Source organism: Pagrus major, chromosome 16, assembly GCF_040436345.1.
Source record: "Pagrus major chromosome 16, Pma_NU_1.0".
NCBI classification, from domain to species: domain Eukaryota; kingdom Metazoa; phylum Chordata; class Actinopteri; order Spariformes; family Sparidae; genus Pagrus; species Pagrus major.
In genome coordinates, this window is record NC_133230.1 from 24727197 (window position 1) to 24753608 (window position 26412).

At 39.6% G+C, this 26412-nt stretch overlaps 1 protein-coding gene across 4 annotated transcripts in view; it reads right to left on the reverse strand.

Moving 5' to 3' along the window:
- Positions 1-26412, reverse strand: part of zdhhc14 (zDHHC palmitoyltransferase 14) — a 51092-nt gene that overhangs the window by 13939 nt on the left and 10741 nt on the right. For all 4 annotated transcript variants that reach the window (XM_073484089.1, XM_073484087.1, XM_073484088.1 and 1 more), the window contains exons 3-6: positions 19400-19560; positions 5835-5987; positions 1842-1979; positions 730-778 (exon numbers count right to left, since the gene is read on the reverse strand). In XM_073484089.1, the coding sequence (XP_073340190.1) occupies positions 730-778; positions 1842-1979; positions 5835-5987; positions 19400-19560 (501 nt within the window). The remainder of the gene's footprint in view (positions 1-729; positions 779-1841; positions 1980-5834; positions 5988-19399; positions 19561-26412) is intronic.

Below are 26412 nucleotides of genomic sequence, written 5' to 3' on the forward strand. Positions count from 1 at the left end.
ACACAACATCTCTGTAGAGGGACTGGGGAAGTCAGAGCCAGATGAAATCAAAGGCCGACTGAATCAATCGACAGAGACAGAGTGAGGAGCTGCCTTGCGTGCCTTGTTACTCCGATGGAACAGGACTAATCAGAGGGACACCAGTTATGCAAGTACTGTATCTGGCAGGAGCAATGGATGGAAATGCTTTGTAGAAGCATGTCATGCGAATGAATTCTGACCTGTATGGCCTCTCACTAGTCTATGTCAAGTTGGAATACAACTGAATCGAGTGAAATCTGGGTGATTAAGAAAACTATGGGCTGAGAAGAGTTTCGTGGAACTTGAGCCAACATTCCGTCTATTCTGATTTATCTGCAAAAAAAATGACAATCTTAAAAAACATTATGAAAGATGGGGGAGGTTTATTGATGTTGAAGGCTTTCAAGAAATTTGTATTTAATTAAAAAAACATGAAGTGTAGAATTGAATATATCTGTTGTTTTGGTTCTTTTTTCTTTCTTTTTTTCTGTTTATTTATTATCTTCAAAGGGCGTACATTTTCCAAATAATCAGGAAATAAATTCATAATAAGTGGGATCAAACATTTCTTTCAAATTATTCATTTATTTATTTAATTATCTTTAAATTACTAAATGTTTTACTTTTTTAGGTTGTCAGGTCTGTTGATATATGTTGTGTGTTTGTGTCAGGATGTACAGAACAGCATCGATTTCAGTGAAAGGATATCTGGCAGGGCTATCTTTAAGTGCGTTGAGGAACCCGCTTTGATGGGAGCCTGTGAACAAAGAAAGACAGAGTCTCCATTAGACCACTGTACAATCAGCATTAAACAACACCCATTGAATGTGGAAATGTGCATCAGATATTGGCTACCACACACTTTGGAGGCATTACTTGCTGCAGAAGTGCAAGTGTCAACAAGATGAACTGAGCTAGGCAGAGTGTGCCCACTTAAATTGGCATTCCAATTTTGTGAAGGGTAGGAGGACCGAGCCAGAGAAAAGACCAAAAATTAAGTGCTGGCCCGCTCTTCATGGCTGTTGGAGACATCTCAGCCAGACTTATTATTAACTTTGGCTTTTAATTGCAACTGCGCAAACTTGGACGAATGGGTTCAGAGATAGCACAGATATGCTCATTTTGAATCACTGTTTACAGAATAAATTAAATACTGTAATTAAAGGTGAAACACTGCAGGACTGTGACTTCATTTCATTTTAAGCATTGTCAGGCAGGTTTAACCACTAGTGTACAGTTTGTCTACTGTAAGCTTACAACATGAACAAATCATTAAGTTAGTGTGATGTTCACTAACTTGGTCTGAGCACCACTGAGAGAAAAAAAAATATCAATTTATAAATCAAATAATGCAAACCCCCATGATGCCTCTTTTGCCAAATCTGGCAGCATTCAGACTCAACACAGCATGGTAACAATCAAAGAAAGAAAAAGATGCTCAAAAGACTATTAATCAACAGTACAATTTTCTAGCAGTGAATCTTGGCCCGTATTTCTTTCCCAGTGCAACATTGATCCACTGACTGTCATTTTATGCATTCACACACACACGCACACGCACACGCACACACACACACACACACACACACACACACACACACACACACACACACACACACACACACTCTAATGGGGAGCCCAACAGTCCACTGCCTGCTCCCAGCTGGAGGAATGGTAACGAGCCAGAATACTGCAGCTTTTCACAACGCCCACTTACAACCTGCTGGCTCGAAGCACGCCGAGAACACAGCCAGGAGGAGTGTGTGTGTCTGTATCATGCCTGGGCACACAATCTTTTTGTCCTTCCCTTGGCTACTTACGTAAAATGATGTGTGTGATGACGAAGGCGAAGATGAAGATGGTGAGGAAGGAGAGCGAGAGGATGAACATGTAGAAGAAACGGTAGTTCCTCCTTCCCACGCAATTCCCCACCCAGGGACAGTGGTGGTCGAAACGCTCTGTGTGGACAGAGAGAGACAGACGGAAGGAGCGTAAGAAAGTTTATTTTGGATACGTGCAGACGCACACAGACAAGGCTTTCCTTTTATCCCACCATACTGCTGCCACTGTGATATTTCTCCTGCATGAAGTCTTTGTCATGGGCATGTGCTCTTGTAAAAACACCACCATAAACTGGGTAATGCACACACGGCTTAGAAATCAGGTTTCTTTAGAAGATGTCTGGATTTGGTCTATGCGCAATTCGTGAAACCAGGTTTAAAAAAGGGAAAAAAAAGGTTACTTCAGTGTAAACACACACTACGAGTCTGGAGCTGTGGGGAATTAGGGGAAAGGAGAAGAGTCCCTCTGGGCCTTGGCATAATAACATACAAATTTTTCACATAGTGCAAGCTGGCTATTTATATAAACTAGCTAATAAAAATTACAGGCAGGCCAACATGACTGTGTATGGCTGAAAAACTCAACCCATCACAGCGGGACCTTGCATGGCTGAGAGGGCGAAACAAGCACTTTGCTGGCCTCAACAGATAAATGCGTTTCAAGTAAGACCTCAATTTAGGAATATTTGACGAAGTTTGAAAAATCGTAAACGAAGACAAAAGAGAGGTAGTAAATCTCAAGTGTTGTCCAGACTGCCGTGGTCTTTCCTTAGAGATCAGCTAAAAACGACTGGAGTTTTTCAAGTACGTTACGACCGACATGAGGCTGACAGCCACCTTGTTACAGCTGAACAAAGCAAGCAGCCTATTTCTTTGCCTGTTTTGTTTAACTCAGTACAATGTCTGTAATCAGAAATACTTATTGCAGTGGGGAAACACTAAATGTGTATCTGAATGCGGCCTGAAGTGTTCATCATTTTAATGTGAAATGCTTTCAGATGAAAATTAGTCTGTGGTATTCTAATCAAAGAAACTGTGCTCCAGCATACTTCTCTGTGGAAGGCTTATTGTTAATGTGGTTATTTAATCAGCTCCACAGTCCTATCCCTGAGTGTGGACTGCTAGCTGTGCACGGTGGTAGCTACTTAACTAATTAATCAGAGCCATTATTTGTTTAGTGAGGTGAAATGACCTGCTTTTGTCTTCATTAATCAATGCCTGGTTGAAGTGTGTCTGGGAAACACAGCCTCTAGTCAGAGGGGATGAAAGGGGACAGCTACTACTAGTCCAATCTGATTAACACAGCCTGCCACAATAATCCTTAATATTAAATGAACAACAATTCTAGGAGAGGAGAATGCAAGGGTCAGGGTTACCACACCCTCTTAAACATCAAATTCATGGTCTTTTCAAAGACTTTCCAGGCCAAATTTGCTTAAATTCATGGATCCAACACAGTATAGTTTGAGTCACGGATCGCAGTTAATTATGTGTTACAACAATGAGAATATAATGAGAATTATCAGGCTTTACAGAAGCTCACAGACAACAATTAACAAGAGAGGCTGAAAGTATATAGTATATAAAAAAAGTAAGTTCAATTTTTATTCATAAGTATTTAGCCATAAGTATTTATGTCTATTTTTAAAAGCTTTCAAGGCATGATTTCCCCCCCACACAAATTCAAAAACTTTCAAGGACCGATGGAAACCCTGAAGGATAATTTTAAGAATGTAGTTGAGTTGTGAGCTCTATTGAAATTGAAGAAATATAAGGATAAAATCAGTCTTAACGATGACAGATGCATCTTTGCCGTTTCAACGTTTCAGGTCAACCTTAAACCTCATTAGTAGGAAGAGGAAGAGGTAGTGGAAAACAATTGCTAATGCACATCAGGGGTACTGATTGCTCAGTAACATCATCCCCCTGATGATGCTTGAAACAGCAGCTCTGACAGTTGCATAATGATCTAATATATTCTATTTATGTGCTAATGGTCTTTTCATGTATTTTATTGTTTGCTTACATAACCACATCATTTACCCAAGAGGGTTGTTAAAGCTTCATTTAATGTCCTTTAATTAAGCACACTAGAGAAAATACCAGCAGCAAAATCACACTAATAATCAATCACATATTTCCAAACCTCTGCTCACACACATAAACAATACTGTGTGCAGGACAGAAGGCAAAGGGAAGCGGTCGCTGTGTGTGTGTATCATAATTCTGTGCTCTTATAAGCCTCTTCTATCACTCCTGAGGGACAGCCCTCTTAAAAAGGAAGTGACTCTGCCATATTCCTATCCTCCATGTCCACCAGGGATGCCCTATCCATTCTGGCTGCTAACTTATTTAAAAGCTTGTTAGTCCCCCTGGCGTTTACAGCACCAGAGGAAGAGAAAGAGACAGAGAAGTCGAGAGACGGAGGAAACACGGAGGTATCACTTTTTCACTGTCAACGTGATCTGCATTTCCAGTTTAAGAGCAAGTGCCAATCCAATTTGTACATGACAGAGTTATTAAGTCACTCTCTAGTTTATTCAAAAAAGGTCCAAAAAATGTATTGGTACAGTCTTTTCTCCTGCATATGATCTAATTCCTTGTACCATTATTCATTCAGTTTATCTATAAAGCTTCATGATGAACCTTGGACTGACTGACTCCAGGGGGATTTGGAGCCATGTTGGGTGGAGACCTGGAGCATTTAGAGCAAAAGAGAAAAGTATTTCTTATAAAAGAGACACCCATTACAACTGACATTAATTTTGGGAGTTCATCAGTCCCACCCACCTGCAGTATTCACAGTCCAACTTTGTGCCTGTTTCTCATTCTTCATTTTATTCCCATCTGTAGCTCACAACAATGATCTAAACAGTTTTAAACCTTTTTAAACCATTTGGAGTAACAGAATCACGCTGCTCCGCTTTGCTCTGAAAAGGCCCTGAAAGCATCTCCTGTGATTGTAATGCTTTAAATCTATCACTCATTTACTGGATCCTGCTTTTTCCAAGGAAGGGTATCTATAGTATTATAAGTCAAATTTCTATCCCAAAGTTTAGCCTCACCTGTCTGTTTTTAGAGTTTAACAATGCACTTAAAGTATGCACAAAATCTACCTTTGTGTATCGCCTGCTTGTGAAAATTACAGCCCTGCCATCTTTTTGTTCAGCTGCCAGTCTGTCTTCCTTCCTGCCAGCGTGCATCTGCCGCATCTGATTACCAACGCCTCATCTTTTTTCCTGTGTTTACTACTTCCTCATCTTCTGTCTCCCTGGCTTTCAGTCAGCCCCACTTCTGACAAGAAAATAGCCATTCAAAGAAGGAGTTGTCTGTGATGAGCGAGCAGCACAAAAACCCTGACTAGAAAAATACAGACACACAGGTCTCTGTATCTCGGTCTCTATCTTCTAGTAATTGCCTAGCTGTGCTCTTTGCTTTGTCTCTAGAGACGGAGCATGTGGTTGTGAAAAGCAGCAAAACTCAACCATTATGCTGCTGTTTCTTTCTGTTGCTCTCACTAACTATTCCCTCCCTCCCTTCTGTGTGGACGCCAACTCCTCGAAGCATATGTAATGTATACTCCCTGTAGATATGCATCATTAACTAAACATTTACCTTGGCTAGTATCTCACATACAGATGCATTTTTTGCTGTATCATGATTTGTCACACTGTCTAAATTGTGTGCACTAACATGTGTGTATATTGTGGGTTCATGTGCATGGGCGGGGTGTAGAGAAGTAGATTTGTCATGTCATCTATTAACCTCAAGTTTGTTTTTTATTTTTAACAAATTATACAACAAATGTGATTTTCTCCAATAGGTCTACAACCACAATCTGGATAGACGACGATTTGTCTTGACTGTTTGTGTTCATTACACTAATGTCCCAAAATGAATGTGGTAAAAACTAGACAGCACATGTCTTTCAAACACACAAACTGTTTCTCAGAGAATTTCATTTTCACTCACCCACACAGTTGTCACAGAGGCTGCAGTGGGAGGCACGTGGCGGTCTGAAGATCTTGCAGGTGAAGCAATACTTCAGCTTGACTGTCTGGCCGTTAATGACCACCTCCTTGGTCCTGGGAGGAGGCCTGTAGCCAGTACTGCCATTAGCCACATCTTGGGAAAAATCAAAAAGAGACACATAAGTCCACAGAAGAAACACTGGGCTCAGAGTTTCACTTGGGCCCCAAAAGGACTTTCCACATACAGTGCTATAGAACGTTTAGAACTGCAACGATTAGACGATTAATCGATTAGTCAATCGAAAGAAAATATGTTGCCATTTTTGATAATGGATTTATCGTTTTAGTAATTTTTCAAACAAATATGTCAAACATTTGCGTCCTACAGCTTATTTAATGTAAGAATTTTTTTTGTAATTGTATTTGTCATTTATGATAGTGAATGTACGTATTTGGGTTTGGAGCCGTTAGTTCACTATTTCGTCAACACAATGAAATGGTATTTGTAAAATCAGCCACTTGAGACACTATAATGGTGTAGATAACAAGTTTCTATATTTGTAGGATGAGCCAGTAGTATCCACTAGATTTAGTGACTAACAGTAATGTGCTCAGGTTGTCTGGATTCATTTGTCCGGAGACGAATGAATCTCAACAAGGCTTTGGTGAAGTGAAACCTTTACTGATCTGCAATTATCTTCAGCTTTGATAAAAAGGTACATGTCATGATATCAGTAACTTAAAAGGCTTGAATATGGACAACCCACACAGCTCATTATATTTAATGAGCCATATCATTTTAGCTGTTTGCATGTGCTGCACACATTCTGCTGAGGCGTGTCAACGTGGACCACCTTTGTTACAGTGACTAAAATTGTAACCTGGTTCATGTTATATGAACAGTCTGGAATTCAACATGCACTTAACACCATGATCCTCACACTATAATAAAGAGAAGAAAATGGTGGCAAACTACTCTGAATGGCTTTCGGTGGAGTAAGACAGCAGTGATGACAGGCTAAACAGTAAGGATGAGAGCAATGATAGTGATTTTCAAGCCATAAAAGGTAGAGACTGTATCCCATTATTGCTCAGCTAGCTTCGAGCACTCTCACGCACCCCGAGAGGAGATATTTTGTGTAGGAAGATCATTTTGGGATCATTTACACAGGAGCCCGTAGCAGTGCTAACAGAGTGATGTGTGTGTGTGTGTGTGTGTGTGTTAGTGGGGGGATTGTATAGGCACTGAGAGGCTTGTGTGTGGGTGTTTGACATTTCTAAAAGAGAGCAGAGGAAACCAGCGAGCTCTGTTCCATTGAATTCGTCTCTATTGTGATCAATGCCTACAGAGCGCTCTCCTCTCTCCTCCATACTCCCTCTGCTCCTCTGCCCTCTCAGCAGACTCCACGGAGGGAGACAACAAATGGGTCGAGTGTGTGAACAATTCAGAACGTTATTCCGTTACCGCAGGAGAAGTCCCATTGTTTAGTTATTCATAGCGTGGTAAAATTCAAAATAATATTTCCTCCTACCTGTCAGGTGAAATAAAGAGCTGTAATAACCAATTGTAGAATCCGTCTAAAGCATTAGGGGAAACCTCTTTGAACATTATTCTGCGATCACTAAAATAATGCTGGCAGGCTGGTAAAGCTGCATAACGGTGTGTGTACATCATATCATACGGACAGTCATTAAAAGCATCTGAGTGGGGAATAAACATTCATGTCAGCCTCCTGGTTGCATTTCTGGTTTGAAGATATCAGGATTTTTTGGTAGCTACTATATTTCTCACTTGGCAAAGACAACAACAGGAAGTGTCCAAAAACCAGAGGCGGAATTGCTGAAAGGCAACTGCCTTTGCCAGTTACATTTAAATTAAATCCAGTATTAGCACAAATATAATTGTTTCAGCTAATCAAAAAAAACAAAAAACAGAGTTATATACAGTTACTTTTGTTTCTGGTTTTACTAATTATTAATATTACCAAGTGACCAAGTACAATCCCACCATGACGCACCCATTGGTTTGTGGACTACCATTTTAATGTCTAAAGTCTGGCATTATCGACGTCATCGTTTTGGTTTTTTGGAGCCAGAAGTGACCATATTTGGTCCTGAAAGTTTTCAAGTTAGATAATGGGTTTTCCCATTTTCCCATCCTGCTGACATAATGAATGCAGCATAGGGCATCAATGTCAGTTCATGTGAAGGCAGATATTTGGCACTGATCATATCATCTCAAAGACTAGCAGACCAAAAGTACTTGTATCTCGGCCAAACTACTGTAGCCACAACTCATCCTGTACAAAATGAACAGTACAGGGAAACTATGGACAAAAAAACCAAAAACAAATGGAGCACTTGTAACATATGTAATCAAGAACACTGAACACTGGAGTAAATGGTACTATATTTGGGAAGTTCACTGTGTTCATTTCTTTAAAAATATCTATACTATCATATAATTCAAGTATGCTTGTAATACCTTTATTAATTCCCATTTGATGCTGATTTTAAGAGATGACTACCTGTCTCAGAAAAGAATAGAAATTCAGTGGCATGAAAGTTACAAAAAAAAAGGAGTCTTCTTACAGCCTAGCCTACCTGATTCTAAATACCAGCATTTCTGTAAACTATCCTGTACATCAACTGTGGTCACACCATGAGTACACTTTGACTACACTTGTTCACAGATGCCTGCAGTAAAGAAGTGGATGAGTGGGAATGTCAAAGTAGCTTTTCTGCTGAACAAAGCTATTTGTACACTGCCATCCTGGCAGCCAAAGCTTAGCCTTACATCAGTGTCTGCTGGGAGATCCCTCGGAGAGATAGGCCAGGCCTAAGAGCTTGACGCTTGGAAATAAGGCCAGGTAGACTGGGAAGTGATGTAACCACACACACACACACACACACACACACACACACACACACACACACACACACACACACACACACACACACACACACAGACACACACACACAGACACACACACACACACTCTCTCTGTACCCACTTACACCTTCATATTTAAAGTTAAATAAGGGTTCAATGTCAGCCAAACAGTGCTAGGCGTTGCCTGGTGAGGTATAAAGGGAAACTAATTGCTATCCTGCTGGGTATGTGGAGGAGAGACAACTGGGGCTTTTACCTTTACAGATGGAAAAGTGTACTGAATACAATGATGATGGCTGACATAAAGAAGTACTGACCTCAACCTGCCTGCCAAGACGTAGGACTAAAACCAGAGAGGCTGTTCAGCCAAGCAATGATTTCAAGGTCTTGCACACAACAGCTTTCTAGATTAAAAAACATTTCAAGCACACTCTTAAGGTGTGAATGTCAATCATAAAAGAAACAGTTCTTTCTAAACACAAAAAGAGTGGTCATGGCCTGTAAGTTTGACAACACAGAGACATAAATATAGCAGCATAGGGCATCTGCTGCTGGCGTTAAAGAGTGAGTTTGACAAACCTTTTAAATGGAACATATACAGATGTGATGTCACTTTAAAAACCACAGTGGAAAGTTGAAGGTGAGTTTCGATTTTGAGTGAAGCCTCATTTTGCAGTTTAAGGCATTGTAAAGCATGTTAGAAAATGACATTAGTCGTGTGGGAAAATGTGATGTTAAGATCAAACATCCCATTTATAGCTGCTGCTTCCAATCCATCTTACATCCAACTTTACATACAATGCTACACCAGCAACCGCCTGTAGGCTCCATTTCTTAATACCTGTGCTATTAATCTCATGCTGGTCCTGCTGCTTAGTGTGGTTCTAAAACCTTTAAGCCACTCCAATTTGTATTGATGTCACTCCATAAAAAAAAAAAAAACACTGTCTATGTCTAAGGATTAGCTGATTGACTAAATCAAGTCTAATCACAGGTTTACTGACAAAATAAGCAGCTTTCAGTCCTGGGAAATCTATTGTTTGTGGATATTAATGATCAAAGTGCTTTTAAACAACAGATTGAGAACAGCAGAGAGAGTGCAGTGGTGGGTTTGTAGTTAATAAAATCTACCAAACAATGGCAGCTATACAGTATTATGTGTGCATTGTACTGCTGTTGTGTGAAGTCAGGCATGTGGGACGGTGGTAAAGAAATGTGTAAGAGTGGTTATACAAGGAATACAAGCTTACAACAGTTATGTCTGCCCATGCTTTGTTTACATGTACAGCCTATCAAGTCAGTGCATGTTGTGGTTTGAGCAGGTTCCTTTTTTGATAATCGATTAATTGTTTAAGTCATTTTTTAAGCATTACTGTCAAACAGTTGCTGGTTCCAGCTACTCAACTGTAAAGATTTTATGCTTTTTTGGTTATTTATGATAGTAAATTAAGAATCTTACAGTTTTGGACCATTTATTGGACGAAAGAAGCATTTTGAAGATGTCACTTGAGGCTCTGGAAAATTGTGATGAACATTTTACATTTTATGGACTTAGTTGCAGCCCTACTTTCAACTAATGCAGCATAAGTGAAAGTAGTTTAGCAGAACACTGTTCATTTCCTTCCTGACCTTGTTCTGAGTAAAGCCAAGAAAAGTAGCACCTGTTATACACTTAGAACAGTGATTCTTTTTCACATTAAAGCTATTCAAAAATTGCTTTAGGCGCAGCATGACACATGAAAAAACTGAATGGACAGTTTATCCTAATCTATTCCTAGCCTGAAAGGTCCAGACCCAAAGCTATGCTGCTGAGGATTTTGTGCAATGCAAATGTTGTTGGATGGTGCCATTAAAAGAGATGTTTCTTCTCAGAGAAAAAAGGGATTTCTGGTTGGTTTCTGTTCAAACCTGCTTTTAATCTGGCTTGCTGCTGAGCAAAATCTTTGATGTGGCGACAACACAAAACAGCAGCATTATAATGGTCTGACAATGTGAGCAAAACACTTCTCTGTTTCCAATTTTCTTATATTCTGATGTGCTTCTTCCTGTTGAGTAGCCTTTCTGTATTTAAAAATACTGAACTTTTTAAAAAATCATTCCATTTCTATGAACTGACAAATGAAGGCATGGCCAGTTATTGGACATGGCTAGAATATGGCAGCAGAGTGCAGAGAAGTACAACAGAGCTGCTGCTTCAACCTGGACTGGTTAACAAAACCTGATGAGATTTACAGGGAGACAAGGGGAGGGACAGATAGCTGGAAGAAAATAAAACCTAAAGGTATGATTGGTCATGTGATAATGCCTTTACTATCATCTAATCTGATCCATTCCTTGTTAGCTTTCCTGACAATACATTTTATATAACTGGATAGCATTAAAATAATTGATATTTGTGTGAAAAAGAGAGAAGAGAGAGGGGGCATAATGGATGGAACAAGAAAATACAGTATGATCAGCATATTAGGTCAATCCAGGCCGTAATGATTACTCAAGAACAAGTTTGTTTTTCATTGTCATTTGATCATTGTCTTTTGTCTCATGTGTTCCCATAAAACAGCTCTACTGACAGCTCTATTCCTGTACATTCCTATTTGTCTATTCCTGTCCCCTGCAGCTTGATCACCCACTGACTATCACTTCTTTATCTCTGTCTTTATCATGTCCATGTCACTGTAAGCCTGGGGACTCGCAAACAACAAGGAAGACTGAGAGGAATGAATAGAAAAGAAAATTATTTTGTCTAAGGCCCTTTAAAGGTTGTAAAGTGAATCTTTCATAGACCTGTCACGATATATACTTTTTGTTGGATGATATATTGTCTTTGAAATAACTGTGATAAAACAATATTATTTCCATTTCAGTACCATTTCATGCCACTGATATAATTATAATATAATAGTGCAAGTACAGTCTTTCAAAAGAGCAATGAACCTTAAAATATTGCAATTTGAGTGTAAAAGATATTTAAATGTGTCATACAATTAAAACATACATTTGAATGACTAAAACAATACAAATTTAAATAAAGGCTTAAAGTTTGATTCCACTTGGCACGTCCCTGTAACCTCACATGTGCAACATTGTTTTGTTCAGTCCTCAACACAGCTTCAATACCCAACTGGGAGCATTTTAGATCGCATGGTCACACCTACTTGATATTGTTGAATTGCTCATATTGTGTTTATTTTGTCATTTTTCCTTGATTTCTGTGCTTCTACTATGGGTGAGTAGGCTATGTAGTTTAATGGTTTCATTGTTTGTCTATTATAATTGTGCATATTGTTAATATTCCAATTTTTTTGTGCTGTATATCCAGAGTATGGAAAGGGCGTTTTATTTTGAAAATTAACCGAAATGCTCTATGCTGATCCTGTGTAATGCAATGCAGACTTGCTCAGCGGAATCTGTAGGTTAAATGCTGCACCCAAGTCTTATAATGGTTGTTAAAACCCTGATAGTTATTTTAGGAACATGTTGGCGACCTTCTTCAGGGCAATATCAAGGTCAGCAAAAATATGTAACGTCATGTACCTATATCGATAATTCAATAAGATATGTACGATAAAATATGTACGATGAGTCATTAACGTAATTATTGAGCAGGGCCTCATATGATCACAACAACATAAATTGGTTGTAATAGATGCTTTTATGTTGGAGGTTTTGCAAGAAGATGCTAAATGAGGATACCTTCACTTCAGCGAGGAAATCAAAGATACATTTTCCCACTAGTGAAAAAAAACAAGCACAACCTGACACTTGGACCTTTGAATTGCCCATGGGAAATTAAAAATAAAATGGTAAAATACAGGACCCCACTGCAAGGTTAAGTTTCTTCTGCATGCGTTCATTCTTCATCTGCTGTCCACACTCGTTCTCATCCTCTCTGATACCTTGCAGTTTCTCTCCTTCTCTGTGTCACATTGAACTCTACCTCTACCAGACATGCCTCCTTTGTCATTCATAATAAGAGAGGATAGGCTAAGGTCCATGTACAAGCAATCCACAAATGTAGAAGTTGAGATGTCAAGTGGCTTAGTAATAGAGCCTCTTTCCGCTGGCTGCACACCTATTACTTACTTTTCAGCCAACAACAATGAAGTCAAACATGAATGTGACCTGGGGCACTGGCTACACTGAGAGGGGAGAGGAGGGAGAAAGCGAGTTGCAGTGGTGGTTTAAGTACTAGCATGAATTATGATTAGGCTGTCATTCAAAACGAGGTATTCATTCATTCTTTACTGCAACAGGACAACATCTCTGTTCAATTTCAACCAGAGTTTATTGTCATGGCAAGGGCAAAAGGAGGCTTTAACATGAGTAAAACTGTGCTTCTGATGTACCCACTCACTGCAAGGGTATCTCTGGGACACATCTTAGAGTCACTGGTGCATTCCAGCTGATTTATTTCCCCTTTTTTAATTTCTAGAGTTGGAGGCCAACAGGAGGTCAGAATCAATACAGCCCTGTGAACTGCACTATCCACGACGATTCATTTAAATTGGTGCCAGCTTTTTGATGTTTAGTGGCATTTAAACAGTGCAGTGGTCAGCACTTAGGGACTAGAAATGCCAAGATGGTTGGAAGTAGCCACCTCTTGCATCTTGTGATGTTCAAGACACGGATCATGATCAAAAGAGCCTTGGTTTGTTCATGATCTCACATTTGCCTCCAGCCAAATCCAAGCCAACACTATAAGCAGACCTATAAGGTGTTAAAAACCCCACAAGCGTGTCTGCATCGCTACAGGGAAAGGAGGCTGTATCTAACGTGATTAAGTTAGCTCTCATTTTAGAGGATGGCTCTCTCTGGTGATGGGCTGTGTATTTGAGTTTGGCATCTGAATTAAGTTTCTGGCAAGGACACTGACAAAAGCAGTCCCAACAAAACACTTCAACAAAAATGATAAACACAAAGTAATTAAAAACAGGGTGAAAGTTAGAGATTAGGGTATTATGTGAGCGTGGGGATAAAGAGTATGTTGAGAAAAGTTTAATTGCTGTGTTTCTAAAAAATTAAAGGAATGAAATTTGATAACTCCAAAAAAAATCTGATGTGACCCTTGGTTAATATGTTTGGGTTGTATCTCTTACCAATTAACTGATACCACTCCCTGTATCACTCATTAATTCCCAGAATCACAACACCGTCTATGTCTTGTAGTAATGACATCGATATAATTTGTGGCAGTTATGAAGAAGAACAAGCTGTCCATAGTTAAGATCTGAAACGCAAATATGATTTTCAGCTAACAACAGATGACAAGAATGGGACAGACAAACTGATGGACAACCCGACTTAATGAAAATAAGTAATAAAATGATGATGATCCAAGATATCCAGTGTTCATCCAGTAATGTTTAAGCTTAAATCCTTTAGGTTTAATCTGAAAATTTGGTGCAAGTGCAAACTCTCAGGTACGACGCCCTGATGTCAATGTATTGCTGACTAAGATGGCTTTTTGTCTGGGGTGTGGATGGTGTGATTTTTTAAACCTGGGTTGCTTGTATGTTGCAATTGCCACATATGCACACAAGCACAGGTAGGTTCTCTAATCTCTAATCGAATCAATTTATTTGAAATCAATTCCAGAAAATTGGACATATTTTGGGTTGAAGGAGTTAATTTACTGTTAAAATTCAAAAGATTCAAAGTATGTTTAGTGCCATTTTGAGATTTTTCTTTTTTAATTAGAATAATATCGTGGATTACAATTATTGTGGCCAGGAAAATCGTAACATAAAATTTTAGACCGTCCCATGCCGAGACGCAATGACCTTGACCTTTGACCACCAATATCTAGTCCAAGTGGACATTTGTACCAAATCTGAAAAATTTCCTCAAGGCACTCTAGAGATATCATGTTCAAAAGAATGGACAGACGGACAACCCGAAAAATAATGCCCCCGGCCACGGCTATTGCTGACGGGGAGGCATAAAAAAAATTATAAATCATATTTAATTTCCCCAATATCACATTTTGTAATACCTAAAACATACTTTACACTACCACTAGGACGTTTAATGGCAAACATTGACAAAGAGAATCATCACAACACCCAGTCAAGTATCTCTGACTGTTTCGGCAATAGGGTGTTCCACTTTTGTCCTCTCAGTGAGCCTTAAGCATCGTACAAGCAGCACACTTTCTCAGAGTGGAAATAGTCAGGACACACTACCAATGGTGGTGGGCATCTGCACTCCTGGCCCCAAGGCAAAAACAACTTCATTAATCAAACACTTAAAGCACAAGGTCTTTGTCAGGGCATTATACCCCGTGTAGTGAATCATACTTCTACAATGCCACTGTTCATCCCACACATACTTGTAAAGATAAATATCCTTGGCTTTACTTAGCATGCATAAGCTTCTATTCAGATATGCCCACTTTGCAAGCATTCACACAGAAACAAACAAAACAAAGACAGAAATGATGTACTTCAGAAATACAGCACATTCACACTGACTGCTCCTGCGGCCATAAAAAGCCTAAATGTCATTGCATCCTGCACTGATGTGCCCATCTTTCCTCCAGCAGCATGAGCTCTAAGCCTTCCAAAAGCTATTTCCTCTGCTGGCCTTGAGTCTGGCTGGCAGCTCTGGAAAAAAATAAAAAAAACGCGTGGCTGCCCTGACATTCACCAGCTAGCTTGGACCATATTAGGTGGAAGGAAGGAAACGGGCAGCTCTGACCATCTCTCACTCTGATTAATGCTTCAGAGAGTCTTTTGGATTTGGCACGTGGTGACTAAACTGATGCCAGCCTGTCTAGTCCTGACATATTGGCCAGGCAGGCAGACATGCATAGGCATCAAACGCAGCACACTGAAGAGAAATCAACTCTGGTCTCTATTTCAAGCAGGGATAAAACAACAAGCTGTGATCCCATGCTCTCTTGCCCCAACCCTATATAGGAGTGCATGGTATTTGTATTGCATTAGAAGTGCACTGTAGAGAGTTTTATATGTTTCTCATAAATTTTTGCATCTGCATACTGCATGCTACATTTGAGTTTGTTTGGGGGAGGCTATATGCAGGCCCCCCACTTTAACCTCCTGTTCACACACTAAAGGCTAAAGCATTTGGCAGACAGCAGAGATATCTGCTCACGATGATGACAGCAGCGGCCTTGCTATCAGCTTTCCCTCCTGAAGTACACAGAGCACAAGAGACCTTGATGTCTCATATTGTGCAGACATTGGTTCCTGTATTGTTTAGTCAACAGATCAATAGGAGTGGTGTAGAACTTGAGCCTTGTAGCACTTTGACTTCAAAACATCATAATCTATTTATGAGGCTGGTCCTGAATTGCACAATGTTTTGTGCTTTATGTGGCTGGAGTATGCAGGGATTTTTTTTTTAATTAACTGGTCTACTTGCATTCATAGAATACATACACAAGATGGATGTAACATATAATTGAGAGAGTAATGAATGAGAAGGCTGCCATTTGCAACACCCAATAAATGTCGGTTATACTCTCTAATTGATTAGGATCTTGTATGGACAAGTTTATTGGAGGCAAATGTATGACAATTAAGGAAAGTGCTGTACATCACATTGCAAATCAAAAGAGCAGCAATTGAGCACACAGGAAACAAAACCTGTAGTGGTTAAGAGCCATTACATTATGGCAGCACTGATGTGTCAAAAAAGTTGCCTGTTCTCACTCAGCTTGTCAGCTGCTTTCTTATTATCTGTGACTGCACAGTTACATGAGGACATATTAGTTAAAAAAAGTAAAAACGGACTGATAGCCATTGTTTAGTCAGTCAGACAAAAAAGAAAACTCTAGTACTGAGTCCTGGTGTATGTAAGAGACACTTACAAGAACAAGCATGTACAAACACTCATACAGAAAATAACATTAGCAGTGAAAGATATTCTTAAACTATTTTGCAACTCCAAAATGCATTTCTTTTTTTTAATCACTGATGGGCATAGAAAGAGACATTCTTAAGTGTTTTGTTTTTTCATTGGGAGGCTGGTTGGCGCTGGGGCTTGGGATGGGGTTGGGTGATCAGTTTAAGAGCTAACAGATGTGCTGCTAATGTCTTGCATGTCAAGCTGCCACGCCATGGCTCGAACCAGACAGTGCTGCACAGCACCAGTCTTAACAGAGCAACCAGAGAAAGAAAGAGTAGGATTAAAGGTGTTTGACCTGTAGTGACTGACAGAAAGTAAGAGAAAACAGAAAGAACGAGCAGCAACATGCTACTCTATGAATAAAATGCATTTCAACAAAGTGTTTCTACCTTTTTACAGGGTGTGGGAAAAGGCAATGACCTTTACCTCGCAGTAGCTTGAATCTAACATTCCTAGCTGAAGGATACAACCCACCTGAAGTATTTATGTGTGTGTGTTTGTGTGTGTGTATAAAATGCTTTTGCTATTACAAGCCAGGTTCTTTCAAATAGAAGATAATGGGCCCCATAATGGCGCCAACAGTAAAGCAGTCTATTAGTTTACTGGCAGCGATGGGACTGAATGTGGATGTTTCAGGGAAAGACTACAGAGACTTAAGGCCATCGCAATTACAAGCTGTTCTACAATTAAAACAAGCTTACACTAATTTATCTTAACATCCACCTAAACATTTTCTTGGAAGTGCAAATGGAGGTAAACGCTACAAAAATGTTGTGGCTTTGCAAATCAGTAGTTGATCAAAGTGGAACAATATGATGGATGATTACAAGGGTCAGTTCGACTAATCATTTTAATGTCAACCTCACTTTGTCACTTCCAAACTGTTTAGATACTTCAATTATGCTTTGCTTAACATCTGTCTGAATGCATGTGTTGGTGTGAAGCTGTGTTGAGTACCTGCAAATCCAAATCTCTGCAAATAAGATGGTGAGAACCATGCAGTGACAATTGATAGGAATGACTACAAAATTACAAATATATGAACCATGCTGTGAGAAAGAAACAAATTATCCTTTGGAAAAAGCTAAATCTGTTGTATCATTTTACCTTTGCACACAGTTTTAGCTACAGGCAACCAACAACAACATGACAACAACCAATTGTCTGTAAACAGGAGGTTCCAGTTTAGAAACAGCCAATTGCCACGCTTGGAAATGCACAGCACAAAAGCCAGTTGGGATGAAATGATGGCAGAGAGGGGGGCAGTGTGGTATTTGGGTCAACATTGTTCATATTTTCAGCCTTTTATTTGTTTATACTCTGAAAAAAAATGCTTGCCAATATAACATAGTGCTGTTTCGGCCCACTGCTCCAAGCTCCCTGTACTTTACCTTCCCTTCAAAAGCTTTTAAGTCTGCTAATGAGATTAATTAAGCCAGTCCAGAGTTTGTTTAATGAGGCCCCAGTGGCCTGAAGCACGGAAAGGACTATCACTGGGAAATAGAAGCTTCACATCCCGAATAATAGGACCAAAACTTTAGAAGAGGGGTTTTAAAAAGAGGGTTTATAGATTTAAACTTTAAGTAAAGTGGAGATAATACATTTAGCTACAAGGCAGTGGGACACATTAGGATATTCAGTCCTGCAACTAACGGGGGAGTAACTGAGCTGACACCAGTGTAAATTACAGCCTGAAGTGCTCTTGATTGTCGCCCTGCCTCGTCTGACAAAAGCCTTGTGTAGCCGACAAACACTTTTAGAAACTTCTATCATGGCAGATGGTTTCATCTATGTAGTGGCCTTGTGCCTGAACAGGTAAAAACAACAAGTTTTACTTCTGATTAATGAAGTAAGCGAGCACAACTTCTCATAGCTTGAATTCTCTGGTTTCCATTTATAGTCTGTTTGTAGTTAGAGAAGCATTAACCAATAATTTTCAAACAAGCCTTGGTTGCATTTTAGTCCATGTGGAGAGCAAAGGAGGCGGAACACATTGTATCATGTAGATTAAGCTTTTCATTAGCTTTTTAAAAATGTATCTGCATTCATATGCAGATAAAATTAGAGTTGTCTCTCAACTCCAACTCCATTCTTGCATCTCAAGTTAATAATTGGATTGTGAATAATTATAGGGCGACAAAGGAGGAAGTCTTATCCAGGATCTCAACTGGCTGAACTGTAGTCTCAGCTGTATCTGACTCATGGCGAGCCAATGTTGGTGCTGAGATGCTGGTAATCCACTTACATATTTCAAGTGGTTCCTAATGCAGCACCAACAGTCTAACTTTCACGCCACAAATTAGATTCAGAAGTTATCCAAATGAAATTTATGAGTTGGGTAATACATCAGATGGGGGCCCTTGGAGTTGGAGTGAAATAAACAGATCAAAGGCCATTTGGTCAAAGCAGTGCCAATACTTCACCTCAGCCTAAACGCAAAGTGCCGTGATCTCCGTTTCTCTCACTAAACGGACAACTCCAAACACATCAGCCAGATAATCTGGCACTGTGTACAAGAGGTTGTAAAGGCAGACATTTGCTAACTTGGATCAGTACCATGCAGCTACGCAGAGACAGATAAGGGTATCTAAGATAGAGGTCAGACAGGGATGAAGAGCCTGAAGATTCAAAATACAAAATGGCTGGTAAAAGGATAAACAAGTGTGATCAAAGAAAACATCGAGGAAAATAATAAGAAAAGACAAGAGAAGTACAAAAGTGCAGATGTGGGGAAAGAAATCCTTAATAAAACATCGTCATGCCCATTTTTCATATCATAAAAAACAATGCAAATAGAGTCTTACCTATTTGCCTCTCCAGGTCAGCTGCTTCATCTGGGGTGGCCCTGGGCAGTACCCCTGGGTCACTGAAGCTGGTTCTCAGGAGCGTCCCCATTACAAACATAAACAGGACACCTCCTATGACTGGGATAACTGGAGTCAACTGCAGCGCCAGGAACGGACAACTGATAGGACAGGAAGAGATGTGGGGAGAAACGGAAATGAGCAAACAACAGACACGGAGTCCTGTCTTACCACCAATGCTTCGCCAAAGAGTAAAAACCTGAAAGTTTAATTATTGCTAAGAGTCAAAAGTCAGCTGGTGGCCTGAGAGGCAGGTGTGTGTCTACCCAAATACAACCTGCTTTTCCTGACACTGAACTTTAGGAAGTGGTAATACCTGTGACTTGTTAATTACCAGTAAGTAGATATAGCCTCTTAACAGACAAACAGGCAAACACATAAGGGTCAGTTCCCTGTGTTGTAATCTGTTCTAATGAGACAATTCTGCATAATCCCATTAAACGTCCAACAGTGCAGGTGGTTATTACAGTAATCACATTTAGTCCCACAGGGGCGGGGCACAGGCTACCGCAGCCCATTTCATCTATCAGTCTCTCAGGGTTTGGGGTCAGCAAATAAGTGCCATTCCAGACAAGGGAAATTAAATCAACATGTGGTGGCCATGTGTTTTGAGAGATGCTGTTGAGGAATGCAAAATAGTACGAGTTTCTATAAGGCTTTAATTTAGAAAAGACTTTCAAGTGAATGTAAAAAGAAAATAAAAAAGATTTTACATTGGACCATCTTGAAAACAGCTACTTTTGGTGCAGGTACAGGTGATTAGTTATTATATGCACTGCATTACTCACTCTTACAGGGGAAGCACCATCTGTTGCAAGTCAGAGAATAGCTTTGAAAAAACATAAAAGGTACAGGGGTGGAGCTGGTAAGGAGAATAGGTATTAACAGCATCCTCCAAGTGAAACAGACTCAGTTATTGCCTGCTTTTTCAAGATCACCGCAGAGAAACAATGATAATAGATTATATAAGGACACTTAAAATAACACTGATAGCTACTTTCATTGTTGAATATTTTCTTGATCAGTTGCTTGGTCTATTAAATGTGGAAAATTGTTGATCGTCATTTCCCAAATCCCAAGGTGACGTCCTCAAATGTCTTTTTTTTTGTTTCGTCGCCACGTCATAGAGGAATAAAGAAATCAGCAATAACTCAAACATATTACTCAAATCGATTGTCAAAATAGTAGGTAACTAATGGAGCTCTAATGGCTATGAGAAAGACATGATGGTCAACCCTGGTGGTTACAATGTTCAACCAATTTGTTTATGCAACAAAAATGCTGCATGATTTCCAGAATTATCAAACCGTACAGCCCTTTTTTTAAAGTATCACAGCAGCTTTTTTAAAATAAACAATAATATTAATAATACATTTGATTTGTATAGCCCTTTTCATGAGACTCAAAGACACTTTACATGTGGACATAAAAGCAATACACTAGAGACAAATATCATGAAAGCAACATATTACAAGCAAATCTAATAACATACATCATACAATATTTATCTCACATTAAAAGCAGTTCTGAAAAGGTGAGTTTTGAGTAACGAAACGTATGTGTGATAATGAAATAATGTTCATCAGCGACCTATCACACCAGCTCTCCAGCCTTCAGATGGTAACACCTTGGGAGGGCCGTTACATCCGCTGATCTATGCCAAAACCAGTTATACTGATAAAGCAAGCCAGACTATATTTAGGCTTGCCATGTTGGGATTCATCAATGATAGCAGGCGGGGAGGATGTTAATATGGATCTGGAGCATTCACTCAAATATGCTGATCTGTGCTATTTGGGGTTCAAGCATCACCTGCACATACTTCCTGCTTGTACCTGAACTGCTGGAGATGAATGCCCTTCAGCCTGTGGAAAAAGTCAGCCAACATATGATGCTCTGGCAAAGAACACAAAAACTTACTTACAAAAAAAGTGCCCATACATTAAATAAGCCATTTAAAAAATGACCAAACCTAAATCAGGCACAAACAATATCATGCTGTTTTGAGGACTGTTTAAGCTGTGGCAAACTAACTCATACCATTACCCCATCTGAGGGGACACTGGCCAGTCCTGCTGTTCCTCTACATCTGGAGTGAGACAGAACTAAGCAAAAAAACACTGGGTTGTCTGGGACATCTGCAGGGGGCTGCAGGCAGAACAACACTGTGCGGCACAAACATTTCTCCAGTTAAAAACTTGCCTGGGGTTCCCAAGGTCATTGTACCGAACACCAACTGTGTCAACGCACACTACACACAACTGTACACAATTTAACAGCCTTCAGTACTTTGTGATTCTTCCCCAGCTTCAGTCTTCTGAACTGGGCTGGGTGGAGACACATCATCCAGCACTGTGTCCTGAGATTGTAATCAAATACAGGGAACATTTCCATCTCTGGCTGAGGCAGTGCTGTAGACCAACTTTCTTCCTATGATCCTCCATATCTTGTTTAAACAGAAAACAGCTCTGTTGCTCCTGCCTATCAAACCGTTTTTGACTGCAATGACGTGCACTAGTTGCATCAATTGGATAGCTATTCTTCTCTAAAGTAATGCCACGTTACATACAACACAGCAGACACGATATGATTATACAACCAAGTAAGTATTGGATTATATTATCTTATATTACAGTTTTGTTTTGGTAATGTAGGTAATACAGTATAAACAAGACATAAAATAGTCTTTATGGAACTTGAACAGTTGTGTACCTCTTCAGTTCATATGCTGAAATGACTGAAAACCTGTTGGTGACATTTAAAAATAACCATCATTATAAATGGTAAATTTATAGTTAAACTTCAGTTAAGAGTTGTTTCACCGTTGACAAATAATGAAATGGCTTATAAACCCTTTATTGAGCAGTTGTCTATTGTATGTATAGACAAGAAGTATCAATACTTTGTAAATGATTAATAAATACTGTGTGGTTTATCTATAAACATTATTTTGATAGTCATTGTGAAGTTGTAACTGATGTTTATAAACCTTTACAGTTGCTCAATAATGGCATTTTATTGTGTGTTAACAATGAAATCATATTTTATTAACTATAAATTTGTAATTTATTAATTATGGTTGTTATAAAGTATGACCAACATCTTTAAAGTCTATGAAGGTGTAAGCCTTGTTCACTGCAGGCATTTCCCTCACACCTGACCACAGTGAAACCATTTCTTTTTGTCCAATTGTTTTTCAATTTTACTAAATATTCAATTAGCCAACAAAAGTGTGAATCCCAAGACAATTATCTCCTCATGATAGGCCTGCAATTAACTTTAACCACTCCCAATAGATCTGTAGCTGTCAATGTTGTCATCATGAGTATTGTTAAGTGCAACATTTACCACTGAGACATACCTCCTGAAAGCTGGTAAGAACAAAACGACTGAGAAAATTGTATCTTCTTGCCTGACTGACAAAGAACGAGCAAAACATATGTTTACCGAAAGACAAGTTTGCTTCAACTGAAAGACAACGAACAAATAACAAAAAGAATGCCAATGGATTTCTGACCATTTAGGCCGAGCTGAGAGGACAATTCCTTGAGAGATGCTGAAATGAGAAGACTACTCCAGTCATGCAAGGAGAGAGCTCAGTTCTTTGTTTCCTGTCTGGAGGGCTAAGTGCATAAAAAATGTAACATCATCATCACATGGCAAACATAACCCGCCCTGCTGTTAGCCATTAGTTAAGCACAAATATCCACACTAAAGCCTTTAGGATATTCCCTCTTTTTAAAAAAATATTGTGATTGTGATGATATTTTTATTCTAGCAGTGTTCTGCTGGCCAAGACATCTGGAGCTCTACTCTCTGTATCTACACAAGGAAAACAGACATTAACCAATCAATGTCTATAGCTCCAGCATGTTTTATTATTACTAAATACAATTATTACAGTTATTGTTGTACAAAAATAAAATGGCGTAGAGAGAAATTTAGCTGGAGTTTTAATAAAATGAGAAACAGCAGATTTCAGTGGTTCAGAACATGTGATAGTAAAAACAACACAATGAAACTTGCCAGCCATAAAAACTGCTGTCTGTTGGGAAAAGACATGCCCATCATACTGTTCCAAACAACCACCATGTACATGCATGGTATTTAAGAGCACTGGGAGGGTATAGTCTACAGCTTGCCTCTGTCTGTCTGCATCCGCCCCAGTAAAGCAGAAAATGTCAGTATGATGTTATTACCTGACATCTTTTCATCCACCCATTCAAGCTGTCCTCTATTTTGTCTGATTGGTCACACATTACATAATGAATCCACCAATTAGAGGTGCTAATGGGAAATCACTGCAGGTGTAAAAAGCTTGGCAGACCTTGAGTGAGGGTGCTACATCTGTAACAATTAACCCAAAGCGAAGATTTGAATGGTGCTGAAGTAAATCAATGAGAGAGTCAAGCTCCCCACTGAAATGTCAAATATCCACAAAGGTCATTTAGAGCTACAAATCCACTGAATCACTTGAATGCACTGCATGTCCTCTTTTTCTGTAGGTAGAGCTAAAACATGTAGATTTGTGCTCTCTTCAAGGAAAACATGATTACGTTTCAAACCTTGTCATCTAGACAGTGGAGAGAAAGGTGCGAGCTGCTGCCTCAGAAGCCTCGTCTCAATGTGTTGGACATCAGGAACATAATGAAAAGGCAGTCTTGTGTGATAGAAAGTGACAGGTCGGTAGAGACGGACAGAGATTAAACACTGAAGCCATTAAAGAGGGAGGCTGGATACGACATCCAGCCTGCCTGGATCCTGCATGCATCAATAGAGATACGTGGACGAGCTACAGGTAGGCAACATCTTGCCTGGTTTAAGATCCCCCCTGAAGACAATATCCCAGAGATCAATTTTTATCAGTGACTGAACATGAGTGGGACCCTCTTTTCTGTTAAGAACAGATATCGAGAAGGAACTGGATGTTTCCAAAGTTACATCTTCATTCCCCTTTTAGTTTGATACCAAATCTTACATTTAACTTCGGGGCTTTGTTGCTATGGAGACGGACAGTATCCAATGTCAGACATGGTAAATTTCGAATGTGGTTACCCTGGAAACAGCCACATGAGTGAGCTGAAGCCTCGAAGAAAGAGAAAAAAAAAGGAAACAAAGACATTCAGCGAGACAGAGACAGCATGATGACATTCATTTCAATCCTTAGAAATGTCTCAACAAACCATTTGGTTGATGAGGACGGACAGGTTGTTGGATTTGAGCCAGGTATAGTGGCAAGACAGACTTCATCACTGGGTGCTGACAACAGAAGAAATCTGAGTTGAGGACTAAGGTGGGGGATGTTTTTATGTTCTGTTTGGTCCTGGCATAGTCACATTTCTTAGTTTTCTCTCTCCAGGACAGTGAATATAATGGCTGGGACATAGGTCCAAGTACTCCAACCTAAACATACACATTAAGCCTAATAACACTTGTATGGCAAACATAATTAAGGGTCTACCCTGCTAATCCAGCCTGAAGTTGGAAAAATTATTTTTCATTCCTAAAGATTCAACAGTGAGAAGAAAGAGTCCCAAAACAACAAACTTCCACAAGTCAAATATAAGTTATGGATGACTGCAGAGACGGGGACTCATACTCAATAATGTAACAAAGCAGACATTTAAGATCTGTGCACATTACAATACAAAGAACTCTGGGCAGGCATATTTATTATTGTTTACGGTGGGTTCATCCAAAATAAAGCTAGCCAAACATTCAGAATAGAATCAGGCTGAAGTTGTGCATTACTATAGTTGGTTTGGAACAAACATTGACTGTACAACCAAGGTCTGAGATGACTGCTCTTTGAAAGGTTGTACTGATAATTACTCAGCAAAAAGGAACCCATTTACAATGTGTGCAGCGTGACTGTTAAAGTCTGTGAATTATTGACTGCTGCAATAAAACTATGATAGCTAATTACCAAAGCAAACACCTTAATGATATATAGTAAACACATCTGCAAGAGATATTACATCACTGTAGAGCAAAGAGTAGCATGATGCGCAATGAGTAATGACGTTCAGACAGCAATACGCAGCAGCGTGACACATTTTGTTGACAAAAGGAAAACCTAATGTTTGCTTTATATTCAAATAAGTAACGCACATTGCTTTACTCTTTCATTCCTCTGGAGGGATGTCGCTATTAGAGTGCAAAAGCAAAGCTGAAGTTTCACATTCCAACTTGGTACGAAAGCACTTGACCTGGTTTTACATGTATATTATTACATACCAAAGTTTGAAGTAACATAACCAGAAAACAATATCCCCATTATGATAAAACGCAATTGTTTTGAAGCCTTATGGAATTAGCCTCTGCAGCAACTGCCTGTTGGAGCAGGTCATCAGGTCTTGATGCCTTTCTCAGGTCAACCTCCTCCTACTCTCTTTTCATTCAGGCTCCTTTCTGATGACCTCGGGCCCCAGGGACCATCTACCTCTCCTGGCTCCTACAGCCCCACATACTGTCGGATCTGGATTGTCACACCCGGGCTCCGTTGGATCATTCCTCTCCTTGTCACCACGGTGGACAGGAGGTCGTGTGGCTCGGGCACCACCTGGCGATGCCTTGTCCTGCTCAGTCATCTCCTGGATCCACATACTTTACATATAGAATTTGTATCAGATTTTCTGTCAATGCAACCTGTAAACTGTGATTTGCTGTTCTTTCTGTACATGCGACATCTATTGCATGACTGTCCGTCCTGGGAGAGGGCTCCCTCCTCTGTGGCTCTTCCTTAGGTTTCTTCCATCGTCTTTTTTTTTCCCCTGTTAAAAGGGTCTTTTTTCCATCAAGATGGCAAGTTTTTCCTCACTCGAATCGAGGGTCTAAGGACAGAGGATGTCGTTCACTGTACAGACTGTAAAGCCCATTGAGGCAATGTGATTGTGATTTTGGGCTATATAAATAAAATTTGATTTGATTTGATTTGAACCTTAGACGAGACA